Source organism: Phocoena sinus, chromosome 16 (assembly GCF_008692025.1).
Source record: "Phocoena sinus isolate mPhoSin1 chromosome 16, mPhoSin1.pri, whole genome shotgun sequence".
NCBI classification, from domain to species: domain Eukaryota; kingdom Metazoa; phylum Chordata; class Mammalia; order Artiodactyla; family Phocoenidae; genus Phocoena; species Phocoena sinus.
The window spans coordinates 37,433,004-37,453,718 of record NC_045778.1 but is presented as its reverse complement, the minus strand read 5'-3'; the positions used below and the strand labels follow the sequence as shown (position 1 = coordinate 37,453,718).

General features: G+C 42.6%; 1 protein-coding gene across 1 annotated transcript; it reads left to right on the top strand.

Annotated features, from left to right (window-relative positions):
- The first annotated feature begins 4,469 nt into the window (after positions 1–4,469).
- On the top strand, positions 4,470–5,337 carry LOC116741291 (zinc finger protein 502-like). The gene is given in 2 exon segments (XM_032607583.1): positions 4,470–5,102; positions 5,104–5,337. Coding segments are annotated over 2 exon segments (867 nt in total).
- The last annotated feature ends 15,378 nt before the right edge of the window (positions 5,338–20,715 follow it).

Genomic DNA, 20,715 nt, shown 5'->3' with positions numbered 1-20,715 from the left:
GTCAGTACTAAAACTGGGTCATAGCTCTGCTTTTGATCCATGTCCTCTGGCAAGTTCCCGCATTGTCTTCTGGACTCGGTAAGGAGCTCCCCCTGCTCCCATAAGGCTCTGTGCTGCCTCTACCATAGCACTTACTACCTGATTCTAACATTTGTTCACTGCTCGCTCTTCCCATTAAATCAGGGGCTCCTCCAGGTCAAGGGCATGCCGTATTCACTGTTCACCTCCTGACCCCAGAGCAGTCTCTGGCAAGAACTGTTTCAAGCCTGGCTGGCTTGCCTGTGATGTGTCATGATAAGCATCCTGAAAGCAAGGGAAGGTGGGGAGAGGAATTTCCGATCAATACTGGAAGACACGTGGGTTTCTGTGATGATGATGAAGGTGACATGTGCCATCTACCTGAAGCCCCTTCTCTCACCTTGGAGGATGAAGCATATCCTACTATCAGCTCTACGTTGGAAGACCAGCTACCCTGTGGAGAATGTTTGAAGGCAGATTCAGGGACCATTCCTTTACCGCAGTTCTGTTCTTGGGGTACTTTCTCAGAGTCTTTGCCTCCAGAAGAGTCCCGTGAGAGTGACAGCGAGTGGGAAGAACTTGAGGAGGCTGAGGACCCAGATGATGGCACCCTCAGGTGGGTATCACTCTGTCTGGGTGGAATGAGACTGGGCTGAGTTCTTCTAGTGGGCCTCAGTGTCTCCACTTTGGCTGGGTGATGGTCTATACGCATCACCATGTTCCCCTTGCATTCCCTCTTTGGGTCATGCCTCATCATGGCACTTATCACGGTACATGTTCCATGGCAATGACCCTATGAGATAGGGTTATTGTCATTCCCGTTTTACAGATGACACATTTAGGACTTTCCCGGGGTCATATAGTAAGTGACAGATAAGTAAGTGACAGTCAGAATTCAACCCCAGGTCTCCCACTCCATGGACCCCCCTGCTCAGTGCTCTCCTCTGCGGCCTCCTGCATGTGGCTGGGCCCACCATCTCTCCTCGGGCCTCTCTCTTTCGGTGGGTTGCTGGTAAAGTTCTGATTCCTACTTTGTCTGCTCCTGACTGCCCTTGGGCTAAATGTATTGCAGAGAAGAGTCTTGGTATCACGTAATGTGGCCCTTCTCAACAGCCCCTGTGCCTTAACACAGTGAGCTCTTTCTTGATCAAGAAAGTCAAACTGTTGACACAAGGTGTTGCCAGAAGCTGGGACTGGGTGACCAGGCTGGAGTCAGATCAGACTGATGAAGACGTGGGAGGAGTAAGTGTAATAAAACCCGTCAGACTTCAAGTAGAAAGGGTTAAACTCTTGACCAGTTGGTAAACCACGCAGCATTCTGTTAAAGTGCCTACAACATAGATAGTTCCAATACTTGAAAAATGCTCACTGTTCAAGAAACTTTCAGATAAATACATTTCCAAGACACATCGAAACTTACCAAGGCACTGGCTGTGAAGGTTTAGGTATAATTGAAACACTCTCGTTCACTTTCATTACATTGTGTCCCAGCTACATTTTCATCACAAATGATTGAACTGGACTCTTAAAGGACAGTGGCAGGCAAGCTGATAAGGTGGGTGGATATTTGAAATTCAAATATGACGAAAGGGCTGGTTCTTATCTGAAATAGGAAGCAACATGCTGATAGAGGAGATGACCTGGAGGCTTTGAAGACCCTGTATGCCATTAATGGGGAAGTCAGACACTCTGACCACTTTGGGAATGAGGCATTACGGATTCACGAAAGTGTGCAGCGAGCAGGGAGCAGCTTATATGTGGAGGGCAATCTTCCCAGAGGGGGCTCCTCAGGGCTGGGGAGCTAAAAGATGATAGGATAAGCAAAGCTTTGGGGATCCACAGGGCAGTAATTAAGGCCTATAAGTGTTAGTACTTATGAAATGTCCCAGGAGATCTACAGTGCCATGGGAGGAGGCGGCAGAGAGCAGAGTAGTGAGAGCAGGGCTCCAAGCCAGACTTCACCACTCACTAGCTAAATGACCAGCAGCAAGTGACTGTTAAACCATCTAAGACTCAGCTGACTGACTGCCAAGTGGAGATAACGAAATCCATCTCATGCTGTGCCTGGGAGGGTTAGATGACAACGCAGCTCACGTGTTTAGCACACTGTGTGGCGTGTAGTAATAACTCAAAAAGTGTTAGCTACTTTTAATCATAAAGGAGGAAATTACTGCAGTGAGATGATGCAACCTTCTTAACGCATTCAATGCCATCGTTTTTTTCCCCATGTAGACAAAGGACTGGTGCCCTAACATGGGGTGTGGGGTGGATGAGGAGAAGTACTGGTTTATGGCAAAGGTGTCAGGATCCAGGGTGGATGGAATAGCCCTCAGCTATGGATGACGGCTTGGGACGTAGTTAGGCTGAGTCCTGTCACAGTCACTTACCTTCCCTGCTGACAGAAGGCGGGCCTACGTGTGGCTGATCAAGGTGTGAGCTCTCAGACTGGGCTCCATGGAGCTGCCCACAGATGTGCTTCAAGGCACCTGGGGAGCTCTACAGTTAGAATGTTGACTTGCTGCTTCTTTTGGAAAAAGCAGCTCTTAACATTCTCCAAGTTCTCTAGGAGAACAAATCCCCCAAAGTTAAGGGCCTCTGTTGTATATTTTCTCTCTTTCATCCTGGAAGTACGGAGAAGTTTTGGAGGGTATAAGAGGACTTTGCTTATGGATGGAGTCATGCATCCTTTAAAACTGCATAACAAATTATTTTATTGGGTCCTTTTAGATATTGAGACAGTAATAGTATATAGGTAGTTTCTATAAATGATTTAATTTAATCCTCATTTCAACTTTGAGCAGTATTCTTATTCCTCTTTTCTAAACGGGGCTTGGAAGGTTTATTTAATTTGGCCAAGATCATACAGCTAGCAGGGGCAGATTCACACTGCTGCTATCTGATTCCACTTCTGGTGCATTTTTACATTTCCCCTAGAATGTGCCTGTCCACGTAGACTTGTGTAACACACATGTCTTTCCATCACGTGTCATGAGTCCTACTATTTCTCTCTTATGAGGCTAAAACAACCCCTGCTGTCCAGTGGGATTAAGAAGGCAACTGAACTGTTCTGTTTAGGGAAGGCTGTTGGCCAAATGGCAAGGTGACCCAGTAAAAGCTGCTTACTGTTTTAGGTGAACAGAGAAAGTGGGACAGTCTCCCAAGGCAGAACCTGAGGGTTTCTGCCTGGACATCGTTCTGACTGTGATCACATGGAAGAGCCCTCAGATGTTGGTCCAAAGAATGTACCCACATACTCCACAATAAGGAAAGAGGCCAGTGGGGCCCTGAGAAGGTGACCTGGGATGGAGTGTCTGGCCCAGTTGTTAAGAAGTAACTTCAAAAAAATCATGCCTGTCACTTCTGAAACTCATTTTGCATAGTGGTCGTGACCCCTCTTCAGTTCTGGGGTTTATGTTGAATAAAGCTCTGTGTGTATGTGTGTGCACTTAAAGGGGGCTTCGCCTGGTGAAAGAATTTGAGAATCAACCTCCTACATCAAGATAAGCCAGGACAGGGTGCGGTCTTGCTGGTGCACTGGTCACACTTTCTGGGACAGATGCCTTGTTCCAGTTGACACTTTTGGGTTCTCCATTGGTTGAAGGAGTTTCCATGGTTTTCAAAGTGCCCCCAGTTCCCTCGAGGGAATCTGCTGAGAGACTTGGCTCAAAGGCCATGGGAGTAATGTGTTTTGTCATCTTTCTATGTACTTTCTATGCAACTCCAAATGGTTATACATTCTTTTAAAAACATTTTCCTTTTTGGGTTCTAATTCTAAAAATTATATGAAAGAAAAACAAGATGGGAACATCTAAGAAAAAGGAAGAGTGAAGTGGCAGATCCAACATTATGATATTAGGACATATAGCCACCACCATAACAAAAAAAACGAAAAAGCTAAAGGTTGGAGTTATTAAGTGTACAAAAGAAATAGACCTGGAGGACCACAATGTGAACCAAGGAACACTCAGTGCTATATAATGGGGGACGTATGGCAATCAGTCTCAATGTGGGGGAGGGAGCCCAATTTCATAGATCGAACTAAGATAGATGGAAAAGATGACTTAGATTCAAAAGTGTCATCATCTACTAAAATTACATACAGCTTGATTAAATAAAAAGGCATAGGAAAACTGGTGGAAAATATATTCTAGTTTTATCAGATATACAGAGGAGTAATAACTTCCTCTGGCTGCCAGCAATAGACAGAGTATAACAAAGAAGAATTACAGTGTTGACAATATTGAAAAAGTTAAAACTTCTGTACAGTAGCAGTGACAAAATTAATGTAAAAATAGCAGTGGGGTTTCCGTGTACCTCCGGGATCGTGGTCGCCGCCCTGCGGGGAGCCCCAGGACATCATGGGCTCCCAGTTTTTTTTTTTTTTTTTTTTTGGGCTCCCAGTTTTTCAACCTTGAAGTCTTCTACAATCAAAGCAAAGAGAAGATTTGTGAATGTTGAATATGCAAGGAGCTGAAGACAAAGAGATTGAAAGAGAGATTTGTCCAGGTTGGGTGAACAGGTCTGTTCCAGAGCAGGATGGCTCTGAAATTGATTTGCCAGAGATAGCATCAAAGAGATCCCAAGAGGATGAATACCAGGATCCTACCTTTGAAGAAAAATATGTATGTGAGAGCATGAAGGAAAACCCTCCCAGAGAGGTTCCTGGACCATGCCTTTTCCAAGAAGGTTTTGGGGGAATAACTTTCATCCACAAAGAAGCACCTCCAGAAATGATTAGACAAGAATATAATTTTGAGAGAAGCCTGCTTTTGATCTCAAGTCTTGTTACACATCTCAGGGTTTCTACAGAAGACAGCCTACATCAGTGGGAGACAAGTAGCATACACACCAATGAGATCTCAGACCAAAGTAAATGTCCGACCCTCTCTACACAGAAAATATCTTGGAAATGTAGTGAATGTGGAAAAACTTTTAATCAGAACTTATCCTTTACCCAGCATCAGATAACTCATATGAGACCCTACACATGTGAGGAATGTGGGAAAATTTTTAGTCGTAGTTCATTCCTTGTTCGACATCAAAGAATTCATACCAGAGTGAAACCATATGGATGTGGGCAGTGTGGGAAAACATTTCGATGTCGATCATTTCTTACTCAGCATCAGAGAATCCATACTGGAGAGAAACCGTATAAATGTAATAGATGTGGGAAGGTGTTCAGTCAGAACACACACCTCATTCATCACCAGAGAATTCACACTGGTGAGAAACCTCATTTATGCAACGAATGTGGCTCTTCTTTTCGTAAACACTCAAATCTTACACAACATCACAGAATTCAGGTATTATAGAACTTAAAATACACATACAAATGAGTACAAATAAAACAAAAGAAATCTGAACAAGAGGGATGGATTTCATCAACGTCAATATCCTGGTTGTGATGTTGTACTAGTTTTGTAAGATGTTACCATTGTGGGCAAACTGAGTGAAGGGTACAGGGAATCATCTGTGTTAGTTCATATAACTGTATGTGAATCTATAATTATCTCAAAATAAAGTTTAATTTTGAAAAGTGGTCTTCCCAACTCTGCTTTAGCCATGCCGTGGCAGGGCGGGTTCTACAGAAAGTTACAGATCCATCCACCAAGAGTGCAGAGTGAGGGTGCTCAGCCTCTACTACCAACTGTCTGAATCAAACATGATTCTCCAACAGCCCATCTACATAGTCAGTGCCATCACTGTGGTACTTGTAGTATTTTAAAAAAATTTATTAATATATAGTTGATTTACAATGTGTTAGTTTCATATGTTATACATATACATATGTATAACATTTTTAGATTCTTCTCCATTATAGGTTATTACAAAATATTGAGCCTTTCCCCAACTTCTGTATTAGGACACTCTACATCTACAACTCGAAGGTAGAGACTGTTGCCAATCCTGGTCCTTTTGGATTTCTGTTTCTCAACCAGGCTTTCCTTCACTGGAATTTTCAAATTTCCTTTTATCATTTTGAAATGGGAGGCCCAGTGTCTACCTGTGTTGTTGAGGATACAATCCTTTTCCTAAAGTACTTCTCAGCGAGAAGTTGGAAGTCTTAACTACCCCTGTGGGCAGAGGCCACTCTTCATTGAAGAGCTTTGTCAGAGCCTGGTGGGTTTGAAGGTCTGTGCCAAGCACTCTGTGTTTAACCCCACCACAGGCTTATAGGGTGCGTATTTCTGGTGGAGTGGGACCATGTGATTTGTTCTGACCGAAAAGTTGTGAGCAGAAGTAATGCATACCATATCCGTAGTAACTGTAGACACATCCAGACATTTAATTGCAGGTGCTGAACCCTCTAGAGATCTCTATCCCCATTGGCCACAGTGACCACAGGGTGTGGGATGGTGAGTGCTCCATCAGCCTGCGGGTTGAAGTCAGGGATCACAGAGCAGAGCTTCCAGCTGACCCACACTGGATGTGCACTGAGAGCATGAATCAAACCTTTACTGCTCTAAGTGACTAAGATTTGATGGTTTGTTTATTACAGCAGCATAACCTAGCTTATTCTGACTCATACATTCTTAGAGTCATTTTTATATATGAGGGAATTGAGACCCAGAGAAATTTAATATTTGTCTGAGGTCACAAGTAAATAGTGATGCTGAAATAAAACCCAGGTCACTCGGAATAAAGCCGCCCCTTGTCACTGAGCCTCTGAGTTGGGCAGAGGGGCTGCTGACCTGGCCTGGCCAGCCTGATTTCTCAGAGGATTTCTCAGTGTGGATTGACACTGGTTCTTTTCATAAAAAAATAAAATCACAATTAAATCTCTTAATCACAACGCCTCCCTAAGAACTTGGCAAACCAAGGAGAATGTGTGGCTTTCAAGACTGTATTAGAAAGACTTTGAGAAATAAGAAAACAAGTCAGAAATTCTTTATTCTTTTTTTTAACAGCAATTAAAAAAAATAAGTTTTATTTACCTATCTATCTATCTATCTATCTATTTATGGCTGCGTTGGGTCTTCGTTGCTGCGCGTGGGCTTTCTCTAGTTGTGGCGAGTGGGGGCTACTCTTCGTTGCTGTGCACAGGCTTCTCATTGCGGTGGCTTGTTTTGTTGTGGAGCACGGGCTCTAGGTGCACGGGCTTCAGTAGCTGTGGCACATGGGCTCAGTAGTTGTAGCACATGGGTTTAATTGCTCCGCAGCATGTGGGATCTTCCCAGACCAGGGCTCGAACCCATGTCCCCTGCATTGGCAGGTGGATTCTTAACCACTGTGCCACCAGGGAAGCTCCAGATATTCTGTATTCTGATTGGAAGATCCTCTGAACATTGCTTACTAATGTTTTCAGCTCACACTAAAGAAGTCTCTACTCTCACCATGCCTCTCCACATTGCAGCGAAAAACAGCATGCTAAGGGCCAGACATGTACTCCCTTGATTAATACCATTTGATGGCTAATCCTATAGGATAGCATTAAAATTTCTCAGCATAGTGTGCAAAACACTGCAGGATGTGGTCGGTTCTCCGATTGCAATCTCATCTCTGACCATCCCTCAAACTCTCTCTTCCTCATGCAGTCATATGGGGCTCCTAGAACATGCCACACTTTCTCGTGCTCCTTCCTGTGCTGCTCTGTGCCCTACACGCCCATATAGGCCACTCTCCCTTCTTCGTTCAGTTAACGCCTACTCATGCTTTAAGAGTCACCTCCCCTGGCAAGCCAGGAGCACTGGTGATCACCCATCCATAGCCTGTGAGGGATTAGAGGGTAAGGAGGCCAGGAATGGAAGATTCCTCTGAGTTGTTGGAATGCCATGGCATTTTCCCTTCCACACCTGTTTCCCAGCCCTGGGGAGGAGAGGGGAGAGGGAAGGCAGTGCTTCTTCTCCTTCAAGACCTCTGCATGCATAACAGGAACTTCAGGAGAATAATTTGTAAGGCTTGATATGTGTCTCCAGAAATTTGGGGGGACACAAGGGCTTGGTGTCTGACCCATGCCCAAGCAAGTGAAAGGTGAAAGGAGATGGCTGAAACAACATGATTGGTGGGAGAGCAAAGAGGAAGAGGACTGCCCAGGACTGTAACTGCTGATACCCTTGGTAGGGGAAGGACGTGGAAGCCCTTCTTAGAACCAAGTGGATCTACAGGTGGGGCACCATCTGGAACTGCCCTAAAACAAGCAGAAGGGACATGGACCCAAACAGAGACTCAGAGCCTCAGCTCACAGAGGGTGGACTGGGGAGAATCACGGAAAGGCACCCTCCTGTGGCTGATGAATGACCCGAAGGTGGCCCTTCCTCCATTTGAGAAGCCCCTCATGAGGGCACAAAGCCAAGTCTGCATTTTGGCCTCTACTTACTCATTTGTCTGACACCTTCATTCATGGTCCTGGAATGGGCCCACGGGAGGCAGGAACAGAGGGAGGGCATTGTAAACAACTGGCCAGTGGCAACATCACCCAGGCCATGGAGCTGCACTTGGAGATACCTCAAAAGGGAATTCTTAGGGAAACCATAAGATTTTCTCAGGCAAACAGCCAGCTCAAGATATCTGCTGAAGCCAGAGAGCCCTCTGTTGGATTCCAGCTGCAAAGATGTCAGACACTGAGTCTGGAGGGTAGGATGTGGGTGCGAAGTTGGGTGAGAAAGGAGAAACTGACGTTCCCATTTCCCATGCCTATTTCCAGTCCAAAGCAGTCCTGGCCTCGAGACAGAGAGAGCCTAAGAGTTAGATAAGAAGTCAGAGGGAGTCTTACACTGAAATGGGACTGTTCTGGTTGCTCAAAGTTATAGACCTGCCCAAGATTTTATATTCAAGAACCCAGGAGAAAAATGCATCTTGGCACTGAGTTTGAATGACACTGAAAAGAAACAAAGAAGTTGCCTTCTGTGTGAACCCTATTCTGTCCAGCTAATAAGATGCAGTAAGATGGCGACATCTGAATTCTTGCTGTAAAGCACAGGGCTTGACACAGACCAAGAGGATTGAATACATGAGGACTAAAAGGCATGCATTCAGCTCCTCTCTTAGAATTTGGCAGTGTTTGCAGTTCACTTTCTGCTACATCATTATTTTACTGTTAATAAGCAGAGCTGGAAGTAGAAGGCAGGGCACTTATAGGCAAGGGTTTGTAGCAGGCTCACCTGCCAACTTAACAACTCTCCCATCAAAGCCTAAGGATTCTCTCTCTTTGTGGTGTGTGCAGGCAGAGCGGTGGGCTGGTCATTGCTCTGCAAACCGGTGAGCAGCCAACTAACAGATCAATCAACTGATTTTTTTTTTTTTTTTTTTTTTTTTTGGACAAGTGAGAATCTTTTATTTTTTTTTATTTTTATTTTTTTTTTTAACATCTTTATTGGGGTATAATTGCTTTACAATGGTGTGTTAGTTTCTGATTTATAACAAAGTGAATCAGCCATACATATACATGTGCTCCCATGTGTCTTCCCTCTTGCATCTCCCTCCCTCCCACTCTCCCCCCCCACCCCTCCAGGCTGTCCCAAAGCCCCGAGCTAATATCCCTGTGCCTTGCGGCTGCTTCCCCCTAGCTATCTACCTTACTACGTTTGTTAGTGTGTCATGGACATATACACAATCAACTGATATTTATTGGGCATTGCGCATGTGCCAGGCTCAGGAACTAGGCATCTGGGAATCCAGAACGAGGTAAGTGCATGTCCTTCTGCTTTCTAAATAAAAAAGTGTTCAGCCTCTACTGGGATTTTTACTGGCCTTGTACTTTCCACAATTTATTTTTATAGAGTCTTTTATGTGAAGTGTCTCAAAGCTGAGCAGAGAGAAAGAAACACACAGACAAGGTCTCACAGCTTCTCCCAAGCCCACAGTCCTCATCGACTCACACTTGATGGTGCTGGGTGTGAAGAACACCATCCAAAAATAAACGGGCTGCAAAGCAGAGGCCAGTACCAGGATGGGGCCGTGGAAGGGTAGCGCTGCTGAAATGATTCTTCTTTTTTTTTTTTTGGTCAGCGTTTCTTGTTCTTAGTTATTTGCTCTTCCCTGGCCCCAAGCCAGGTTTAGAAAACTCTGAACTTGATCATAGGCTTTAGGGGCTGTGAAGAAATGACTTTGGGTCCTGAGGTCCTGGGTACAAGCTGTCCACTGGGGTCTGGGAGGCCCTCAAGGGACTCTCTGATTGTGTCTGGAGAACACAGCTTGGGATGAGGGGCCATTTGGGCAGTAAATTCTTACACTTGAAAGGGACAGATGGGTCTCAGCTCAGTGGAGAGCAGAGGTATGTCTGGCTCTCAGGGTCCATCCTGAGGGAGTCTGGGTTCTCAGACCAGGATCAGGAATGCAGACTGTGAGATTCCAGAATCTACATCCCTCTGTGCTGGTCACTGCTGCTACCCCAGGGATCCGCAGTGAGCCTGGGACCAAGTAGGACATGAGAAGTTGGTGTCTGGGGGGCAGCAGGGAGGGGACAACCGAGCTACTCTTCAGTCAGGCTAGAAAGGGGACCTTTCAGTAGCAGATCAGGGACTTAAGTCCAGGCCTGCAAGACTCCTTGCACTGCTGGTAATAGCAAGTCATAGGGATTTGAAAAGGCCTCCAAAGAATGGCAGAAATTTTGATAAAGAACTAACATTTATAATTCTTCGAATTTTTCACTGGTGAAAACAGAAGCAGCCTTTTGGGTTGGTGGCCACTGGGAATATGATGTGGTTTAACAGTAAGTTGAGGAACATGATGAGACCTCGGGGTTCACTCCCACCAAGTATTCATTCAGTCTCCATTTAGTGATTTCCTGATGCCGTGGGTGAAAATTCTGTGTGTGTGTCCCCATGACAGCCATCTATGTAGGAACACAACAATAGAATATTCTGATTCATTCGTGCTGCTCAGATTTGTGAAATAGTGATGGCATGCAAAGTTCTGACCTTAGATGCTACGAGAAACAACAGGCATCCCCTTAAAGGGGGCCCATCTTTAAGGAGGAACTGTACCTTGGGATGGGAGGGAGCCTTGGCTGCTGAGGAAAGGCAGGGCCTCTGGTGGAGAAAAGGCATCTACTGTCAGTGACTCATGGAGCAGGAAGTTGATCTCTCCACGCCTGGACAGAGGGTGACTGTTTTGGCTCAGTCCCAGCTCAGCTCAAGGATATGGCTCTCCTGGACCAGGCTGTGGGCTAAGTGAGGCAGGTCTCATCATGCCTTTAAGGGAATTGGATCCACTGGAGTGGCTCTGGTCAGGACCAAACAGAGAGAGGTGCACTTGTTAAGATAAAAAGATTCTGGCTTCCTGTATTGAGGCAATGTCTACACGCTGAATTCCCCTTACAATGACCACCCTAGATGAAACCGTCTCACCCGACCTAGCAGCTGTAACTGACCTCACGTTCTGGTACAGTCTAATGACTCCTTCCGCAATCGTCTATCCTGTCCAAAGTGCCCAAACACTACCTGCCCCTTTCTGACACTGCTAACCAGTCCTCTACCCCGGCCCCTCTCCAACTCAGTAGGGAGTTGAGGGGGCAGGTGTGAACCAGGCCATCACCCCTAGAGAACACAGTCCTCAGTGGTTCAGGATGTGGGCATGGCTCAGAGAGTTGCTGGCATTATAAGCCTGGCTTGGGACCAGGCACGGACAGGGACAGGGAGGTGTACCAGGGACCACAAGGCATCCACCACCGGGTCCGCGGTAACTGCTGCAGTGCTTCGGAAGGCCAGCAGGGGGAGGCACTGCCGACTCCAGCCTACTAGCGGAGGGCGCCAGCGCAGGGTGCGGCTCCAGTGCGCAGGCTCATGGGAGCCTCCAGGATTGGACGGCACCGATCTCACAGGGCCGGCGGACTCCCGCGCGAACCCAACTGGCAAGGGGGCTGGGAGCAGGTGTGTCGGTGCGGGCCAAGCTGGGCTGGGCGGGGCTGGGCTGGGCTGGGCGGGGCTGGGCTGGGCGGGGCGGGGCAGGTCCAGGTGAGGAAACGTGGCAGGGCCCCGGCGGGACGTGGGGGAGGTTAGAGGGGGCTGCTGCGGTGGGGCGTGAGAGAGCAGGCTTGGACCCACCCAATGGCCTTGAGAGGAAGATGCCTTGATGCCCACTGAAGGAGTGGACTGTGGCTCCAGCCACCCTAGGGAGGCCTCCTGGGCTGGATTCGGTCAGGCCCTGGGCAAAGTGAGGCCCGCTGAAGCCTTGCAGGGAGACAGCCTGGGCAGTGAGATGCCCAGCTGTGCTGTGACATGTGTCATGGGTCCTGTGTGTCACAGGTTTGGGACAGGAAACACTGGCTCTGCGGTAAAGAAAGGCCTTGAACTCTCGCTGAGGAGCATGGAACCGCTGTGATTGGTAAGAAGCCATAATCAGGTACTAAGACACAGTCTCTGCTGCCTGGGCTGGGGAGGTTTGGAGGCCAAGAGCTCCATTCTCACTCAAGGACCAGTGAGGGCTGAAGGGCCTAGAGAGAAACAGAGCAGTAATCCATGATTAGTTCCACAGCTATTTTTGAACACCTCCTGTGTGCTAGGACTGTTCTAGATGGGCAGGGTCCCTGCCTTCATGGAATTATATTCCAGGTGGGAGAGAGCCTTTCAAGGCTGAGTCCTGGGTTTTTGCCTTGCCTACTTTTGCCTTGCTCTTTAATGAGATGGGGAAAACTGTAGGTGAAAGGTAGGTTTCATTTTTGGAACGGTTGGAATCAAAAATTGTTTTGGATCTATTATGTTGAGATGCCTAGAACGTTTTCTCCCAACATGCAACATATGAACAATATACTTGGAAAGAATTTTACACTAAACTCCGTACACCCACCACCTAGACCCTACCATTAATATGTAGCTACACTTGTTTTTTCACATGCCTGTTCATCTCACCATCCCTCTCTCCATCTGTTAACCACCTGGTAGTTTTTTTTTTTTTTATTGTGGTAAAATACACATAACGTAAATTACCTAGTAGGTTTTTAAGTTAAGATGTCCAATAGGCCATTGGAAATTTGAGTCTGAAGTCCTAGGGGATGTTAGGGCTAGAATTGGTCTTTGGAATCATCACCACGTAGGTGGTATTTAAACTAAAGGACTAGGTGAAACCACCTAGGTTGAGAGTGTACATAGAGAAGAGGAAGGAAGCCAAAAAAAGAGGGAGGTGGTGGCCAACCATGGTGAGTGCTACTGTGCAGGATTGTTTGGCAATTAGGAGGATTTTAATCATTTTAACAAGAACAACTTTAGTGGAGTAGAGGGACCTTAAGGTCAAGTGGAATTTTGTTTTTAAGATGGAGGAAACTAGAATACGTTTATATGCCAGTGGGATTGAACTCATAGAAAGGGAGAAACGATGCAGATAAGGGGAACACTGCAGGGGAGGTATGTGAACACCTGAGAGGGGAGGAGACTCCAGAGTAGGTGAGCAGTTGGCTTTGAAATGAACAGGAACACATATTCCATTGTATCTAGAGGGAAAGCCGAGACAAATGCAGATGCGGACAGGTGGTGAGAGGCATCATCTGTCTGTGAAGGCAGTCACCACTGGCTGAGAGCAAGGGCAGCAGGGGAAAGGAGAAGTCCTTCTGGAGAACGGGGAAGTGAACTAAGTACGGAAATGGAACTGGATTGCTAGGCAGTGCTGAGTGCCCGTTTGAGATGTGTAGTTGTGAACTTAGAGTGGGATCAACCTAGTGGGGTTGTGTGGCTTCCCATGGGTGGGAAGGGTGTTGTGAAGTTTAGGTGCGGTAATACATGGAAAACATTTAATACAGTGGCAAGCACATGATGAATGTTACCTGTTTGAATTCTTACTTTGTTTTTCTTTTGTTTATACAAATGTGACTGAGGAAGGCTGACATTTACCACCTGAGAGGATCTTCTCCTGTGACATGTTCTCCAATCACACCAAAGTCCACCGCAGTTTGCATCTACTTGGAAGTCTGACTCCCGGTGTGGTTACATTTATACAGCTTGATAATTGGGTATGTTTGCTAAAAAGAGACAAACTATAGCAAATAGAGCTTTCCATTTTCAGACTAACTCATAGCCTTGGACTGGAGGGGCTGGGGGTTTGTCACAGTGGCAGTTCTTATAAGTTTTCATGAATATCTTTTATTACTGCGTGTCTTATTGGTTCTGATGTAATGGCAATCTACAGAATCTATGCATGATCTCAGATCACCAGGGGAAATTTTCAGTTTCATAGGTTATAATTTTTCTGTGACCGCTTGGGCTGTTTTATGGTACAAATAATAATAATGGCTGACATTGACAGGTCTTAAAAGTGCCAGGCACTGTTATAAGCACATTATATGCATAATCTTGTTTAACTGTCATCTCAACTCAGTGAGGCAGGTACTATTATTATCTCTATTTTTCAGATGCAAAAATAGGCTCCGAGGGGTTAAGTAACTTGCCCAAGGTACACATGGTCTGATCTCCAGTTTCTGCTGCATACTTCAACTTTTTTTTTTTAAAGACCTTGGCCATCACTCATCTACACTGTAGTGGAGTAGGCAAGATAATGGACTGAAGCAGATTGCCTGGGTTCAAGAACTGCCACATACTAGCTCTGTGACTTTGGACAAATTATTTAACCTCTGTGTGCCTTTGTTTCTTTATCCATGAAATGGGAATAATAATCGTACCTGATGATAGGGTTCTTGTGAGGATCACATGAATTAATATACTTAATAAGCCTAAATTAATGCCTGGTTATGTAAATGCTGCACTACCACCTACCTGGTAGTGAAGCCATGGTGGTATGTGTACTGATTGATTGACTCCCCTAAAATCATTCTCTAAGGTTCCTACTACTGGTCTAGTTTGAGTTTGGGAATACTCCTAACTTGGGGATCTGTTTCATTTATCAATTTGTCTATTCCTTTACCAGTACCATACTGTCTTGATTACTGTAGCTTTATAGTAAGTCTTGAAATCTGTAGCATTGGTGTTCCAGCTTTATCCTTCTTCAGTATTTGTTGGCCATTCTGAATCTTTTGCCTTTCCACATACACTTTAGAATGAGTTTGTTGATAACCACAAAATAATTTGCTGGGTATTTTGATTGAGATTGAATTGAGTCTATAGATCACATTGGGAGTAACTGAGATCTTAACAATATTGATTCTTTCTATCCATGAACATGGAATAGCTCTCCATTTATTTAGATCTTTGCTTTCTTTCATTGGTTTTGTAGAGTTCCTCATATAGACCCTGTACATGTTTTGTTATATTTATATGTATATATTTTATTGGGGGGAGCTAATATAATGTTATGTATTTACAATTTCAGTTGTATACCATTGCTGGTATACAGGAAGGGAATTGACATTTGTAAACTAACTTCGTGTCTTGCAACCTTGCTATAATTGCTTATTAGTTTTTGGAGTTCTTTGTTGTTATTATTGATTCTTTGGGATTTTCTTCATAGACAGTCATGTCATCTGAGAAGAAAAACAGTTTTATTGCTTCTGTCCCAGTCTGTATATTTTTTATTTCCTTGTCTTGTCTAATTGCATTAGCTAGGACTTCTAATATGAACTTGAATAGGAGTGGTGAGAGAGGACATTCTTGCCTTGTTTACCATCTTAGAGGAAAGCATCTAGCTTCTCACCATTTAGTTACCTGTAAATTATTTGGTAGATGTTCTTTATCAAGTTGAGGGAGTTCACCTCCTCTAGTCCTAGTTTTCTGAGAGGTTTTTATCATGAATGGAGTTTGGATTTTGTCAAATGTTTTTTCTGCATATATTGATATCATAATATGATTTTTCTTCTTTAGCCTGTTTTGTCGCATTATGTTAATTGACTTTCAAATGTTGAACCAAACTTGCATACCTGGCATAAGTTCCACTGGTCATGGTGTATAATGCTCTTTATACATTGTTGGATTCAATTTGCTAATATTTTGTTGAGGATTTATGTATCTATGTTTATGAATGATGTAGGTCTGTAGTTTTTATTTCTTCTAATATCTTTATATTTGGTTTTGCTGTTAGGGCAGTGCTGGCTTCATAGATGAGTTCGGAAGTGTTCCCAATGGCCCTATTTTATGGAAGAGATCTGAGATAATTTGTATAGTTTTTCTTCCTTAAATTTTTGGTAGAATTCACTGGTGAAACCTTCTGGGTCTGGAATATTGGAAGATTATTAGTTATTGATTCAAGTTCTTTAATAGACATAGGCCTTTTCAGGTGATTTACTTTTCCTTTTGAGTATTTTGTGAGTATTGGTAGTTTCTGTTTTATAAGGAGTTGGTCTCTTTAAGTTATCAAATTTGGGGGCATCATAATATTCCTTTATTATCCTTTTTAATGTCCATGGACTCATTAGTGATGACCTCTCTTTCATATCTGATATTAGTGATATCTAGTATAAGTAAAATGAATTCTATAGTCTTACACTATTACTGATTTACTACAGTGGTTGTAACTCAAAAACTGAAATAAATGTTAATCAGCTTAATATGGATATTATTTTGTGTATATGTCAATTCCAACCTTCCAATTTATCCCTCCCCCCGCCCCTTACCCCCTGGTAACCATAAGTTTGTTTTCTACATCTGTAACTCTACTTCTGTTTTGTAGATAAGTTCATTTGTACCTTTTTCTAAGATTCCATATATAAGCGATATCATATGATATGTCTTTCTCTGTCTGACTTACTTCACTCCGTATGACAATCTCTAGGTCCATCCATGTTGCTGCAGATGGCATTATTTTGTTCTTTGTATGGCTGAGTAGTAGTCTATAGTATATATGTACCACATCTTCTTTGTCCATTCCTCTGTTGATGGACATTTAGGCTGCTCCCATGTCCTGGCTATTGTAAGTAGTGCTGCAGTGAACATTGGGGTGCATGTACCTTTCCAAATTATGGTTTTCTCTGGATATATGCCCAGGAATGGGATTGCTGGATCATATGGTAGCTCTATTTTTAGTTTTTTAAGGAACCTCCATACTGTTCTCCATAGTGGCTGTACCAGTTTACATTCCTACCAGCAGTGTAGGAGAGCTCCCTTTCTTCCACACCCTCTCCAGCATTTGTTGTTTATAGATTTTTTGGTGATGGCCATTCTGACTGGTGTAAGGTGATACTGCATTGTAGCTTTGATTTGCATTTCTCTAATAATTAGTGATGTTGAGCATCTTATCATGTGCTTTTTAGCCACCTGTATGTCTTCTTTGGAGAAATGTCTATTTAGATCTTGTGCCCGTTTTTTGATTGGGTTGTTTGTTTTTTTGATATTGAGCTGCATGAACTGTTTGTATATTTTGGAGAGTAATCCCTTGTCAGTTGCTTCATCTGCAAATATTTTCTCCCATTCTGAGGACTGTCTTTTTGTCTTGTTTATGGTTTCCTTTGCTGTGCAAAAGCTTTTAAGTTTAATTAGGTCCCATTTGTTTATTTTTGTTTTTATTTTCATTACTCAAGGAGGTGGTCAAAAAAGATCTTGCTGTGATTTATGTCAGAGTGTTCTTCCTATGTTTTCCACTAAGAGTTTTTAGAGTGTCTGGTCCTACATTAGGTCTTTAATCCATTTTGCATTTATTTTTGTGTATGGTGTTAGGGAGTGCTCTAATTTCATTCTTTTACATGTAGCTGTTCAGTTTTTCCAGCACCACTTATTGAAGAGGCTGTCTTTTCTCCATTGTATATTCTTGCCTCCTTTGTCATAGATTAGGTGACCATAGGTGCATGGGTTTATCTCTGGGCTTTCTGTCCTGGGTTGCTTTTTTTTTTTTTAGTTTGTAGGTTTTATATATTATAGCCAATCTTATCTTTAATATGTAAGTCAAAGATCTTCTCCCAGGCTCTAGATTGTCTTTTTTGTGTGTGTGTGTATTTTTATTGAAATGTTTCTTCTGACTTTGTTTTCAGTTAACTAATATTCTGTTTAGCTGTATGCAATCTGCTGTTAAATTCACCACTGATGTCTTAGTTTCAGTATTAGTCTTTCTATTGTGTTCCTTTCAAACCATAGATGTTTTTCTTCAGTTTCTTTCCTAGATTTTCATTCATCTTTTATGCCTTAAACATAGAACATTTAAAGTCTGTATTTGTTAATGCCAGTATCTAGAACTCCTGTCTGTCTGTTTCTATTATCTGTCATTTCTCTGGCTTCAGTGTTGAGGATGTATTGGATGGATAGTAAGAGTGAAAATAGCAGGCTTGTTAAGAGGCTGTGGCAGTAATTAAGACACATGGTGACAAATTGGACAATGGTTGTGGAATTAGGAAAGGAGAGTAACATTCAAGAGGTCAAAACAACATGGTTGCTCTCATAGGTGGGGAAGGGAGGTAGCTCTGCTTCCTAGACAAGGGAGTAATATATGTACATTATTTGGGATTGCCCTATAAAGAAGATTTGTTTCTACTCCCCTACTTATTTATTTATTGTCATTTGTTTATATCAATATGGACTCAGTATATGTATTTTGTACTTTATATTATAATCTAGCTGTTATGTTATTTACTTTGTTCAAATTGTTCTAGTCTGGGTCCTTGGGAGCTCTTTCAGGTTGACTCCTGGGTCCCTTTGACATAACCCATCCTTTTGTTTTTTGAGCACTTTATTGCATTACAAGATACTCCAGGCTTATCTTGCATTTTCTTCTGTCCCAGCCCTAGATGCAGCCATTTCTCCTAAGAGCTTAGTTTTCTCTTATTGGATAATAGCATTTAGAAACCAAGATATGGGCACTGGGCATGTTTGTTGCTGATGTAGTATCATTGTTTCTAGGCTCGATATTTTTTTTTAATAAATTGAAAAATAATCACATGGTTTAATGGAATAAATATTTCTTGAAAAATGTAAATGAAGAAATTATTTCTGGAAACTCAAATAGTAGTAACCAACTTACTAAATGCTGACCCTGTGTCAAGTGCTGTGCCGAGGACTTCATGTATATCTTGTTTAATCATTGTGACATCCTTGTGACATAGGTACTGTTAATATTTCTATTCTGTAGATAAGGAAACTGAGGAATAGAGATCATAGGGAACTTGGCCTAGATCATACCAAGTGACAGAACTGGGATCAAAGCAGACACAACAGGAGGAAGGCCATCTACATGCCAAGGAGAGATGCTTTGGAAGAAACCAAACCTGCTGGAACCTTGATTTTGTACTTCCAACCTCCAGGACTGTGACAAAATAAATTTCTATTGTTTAAGCCACCCAGCCTGTGGTATTTTTTTATGACGGCCCTAACAAACGAATACAGTAGTGTTTACCTCATAAAATAAGGTGAGAAGTGTTTCCTTCTTTTCAATTTTTTTGAAAGTTGATGTAGAATTGGTATTTTTTCCATAAATGTTTTGGATTTGACAGTGAAACTCTTTGGGCCTGGTGTTTTCTTTGTGGGAGAGTTTTAAATTATGAATTCAGCTTCTTTACTAGCTATAGGGCTATTCAGATTATGTGTTTATTTTTGGGTGAGCTATGGTAGATTGTGACTTTCAAATTATTTGTTCATTTCATCTAAGTTGTCAAAATTACTAACTTAAAGTTTTTCATAATATTTCTTTAATATCCTTTAAATTTCTATTGAAAGTATTACGAGGTCTTCCCTTTCATTCCTGAGATTGCTAGTTTGTTTCTTCATCTGTCAAGATACTTACCAATTTTATTGATCTCTTCAATGAACCAGATGTTTGTTCCATTTTCTTTTTCTCCTTATTTAATTGATTTCTGTTCTTACCAACATATCCATTTTTCTGCTTCTTTGAATTTAATTTTTTCTTCTAACTTCTTTTTTTTTTTTTTTTTTTTTTTTTTTTTTTTTTTTATTTATTTATTTTTTTGCTGTATGCAGGCCTCTCACTGTTGTGGCCTCTCCCGTAGCAGAGCACAGGCTCCAGATGTGCAGGCTCAGCGGCCATGGCTCATGGGCCCAGCTGCTCTGTGGCATGTGGGATCTTCCTGGACCGGGGCACGAACCTGTGTCCCCTGCATTGGCAGGCGGACTCTCAACCACTGCGCCACCAGGGAAGCCCTCTTCTAACTTCTTAAGGTGGAAGTTTAGATCATGAATTTTAGGCCTTTCTATTTTTTTCATAGAAGTATCCAGTGCTGTACATTTACAAAAACATTACTTTTGCTCCCTCTTTAAAATTTCAATGTGCTGTTTTATTCATCTTCATGAAGTTTAAGATATTTTCTAGATTCCCTGTGATTTCTTCTTTGACTCATTGGTTAAATAGAAATTTGTTGTTTAGTCTCCAAATATTTGGAGATTTACCATATATCTTATTATTACTGGTTTCTAATTTCATTGTGATTTGAGGATATTTACATGATATATTTTATAATTTATATGATAAACTCTATATTATTTAATAGCTTATAAATTTATTAAAAATTGTTTTATGACCCAGTAGGTGATCTTCGAGAATGTTCCATGTGTGCTTGAATGGGTATTCTGTTGTTTTAGGGTGAAGTGTCTATTCTTTTAAATTAGGACAATGTGAATTACAGGGTGTTTCAAGTCTTCTGTGTCTTTACTAATATTTTTTTCTATTTGTTATGTCAGTTGCTGAGAGAGAATTTTGTGTATATGTGTCTTTCTCCTTTCAATTCTGTTGGTATTTACTTCATGTAATTTGAAGTTTTGCTATGAGTTATATACATATTTTGAATTGTTATATTTCTAATGAATTAACTTCTTCTTTTTTTTTGAATTAACTTCTTTATCATTATGTTATGTCCCTCTTTATCCCTGGTAACATTCTTTGTTCTGAAGTCTATTTTTATAATAATCTAGCCATTCCAACTTTCTTTTACTATTGTTAACA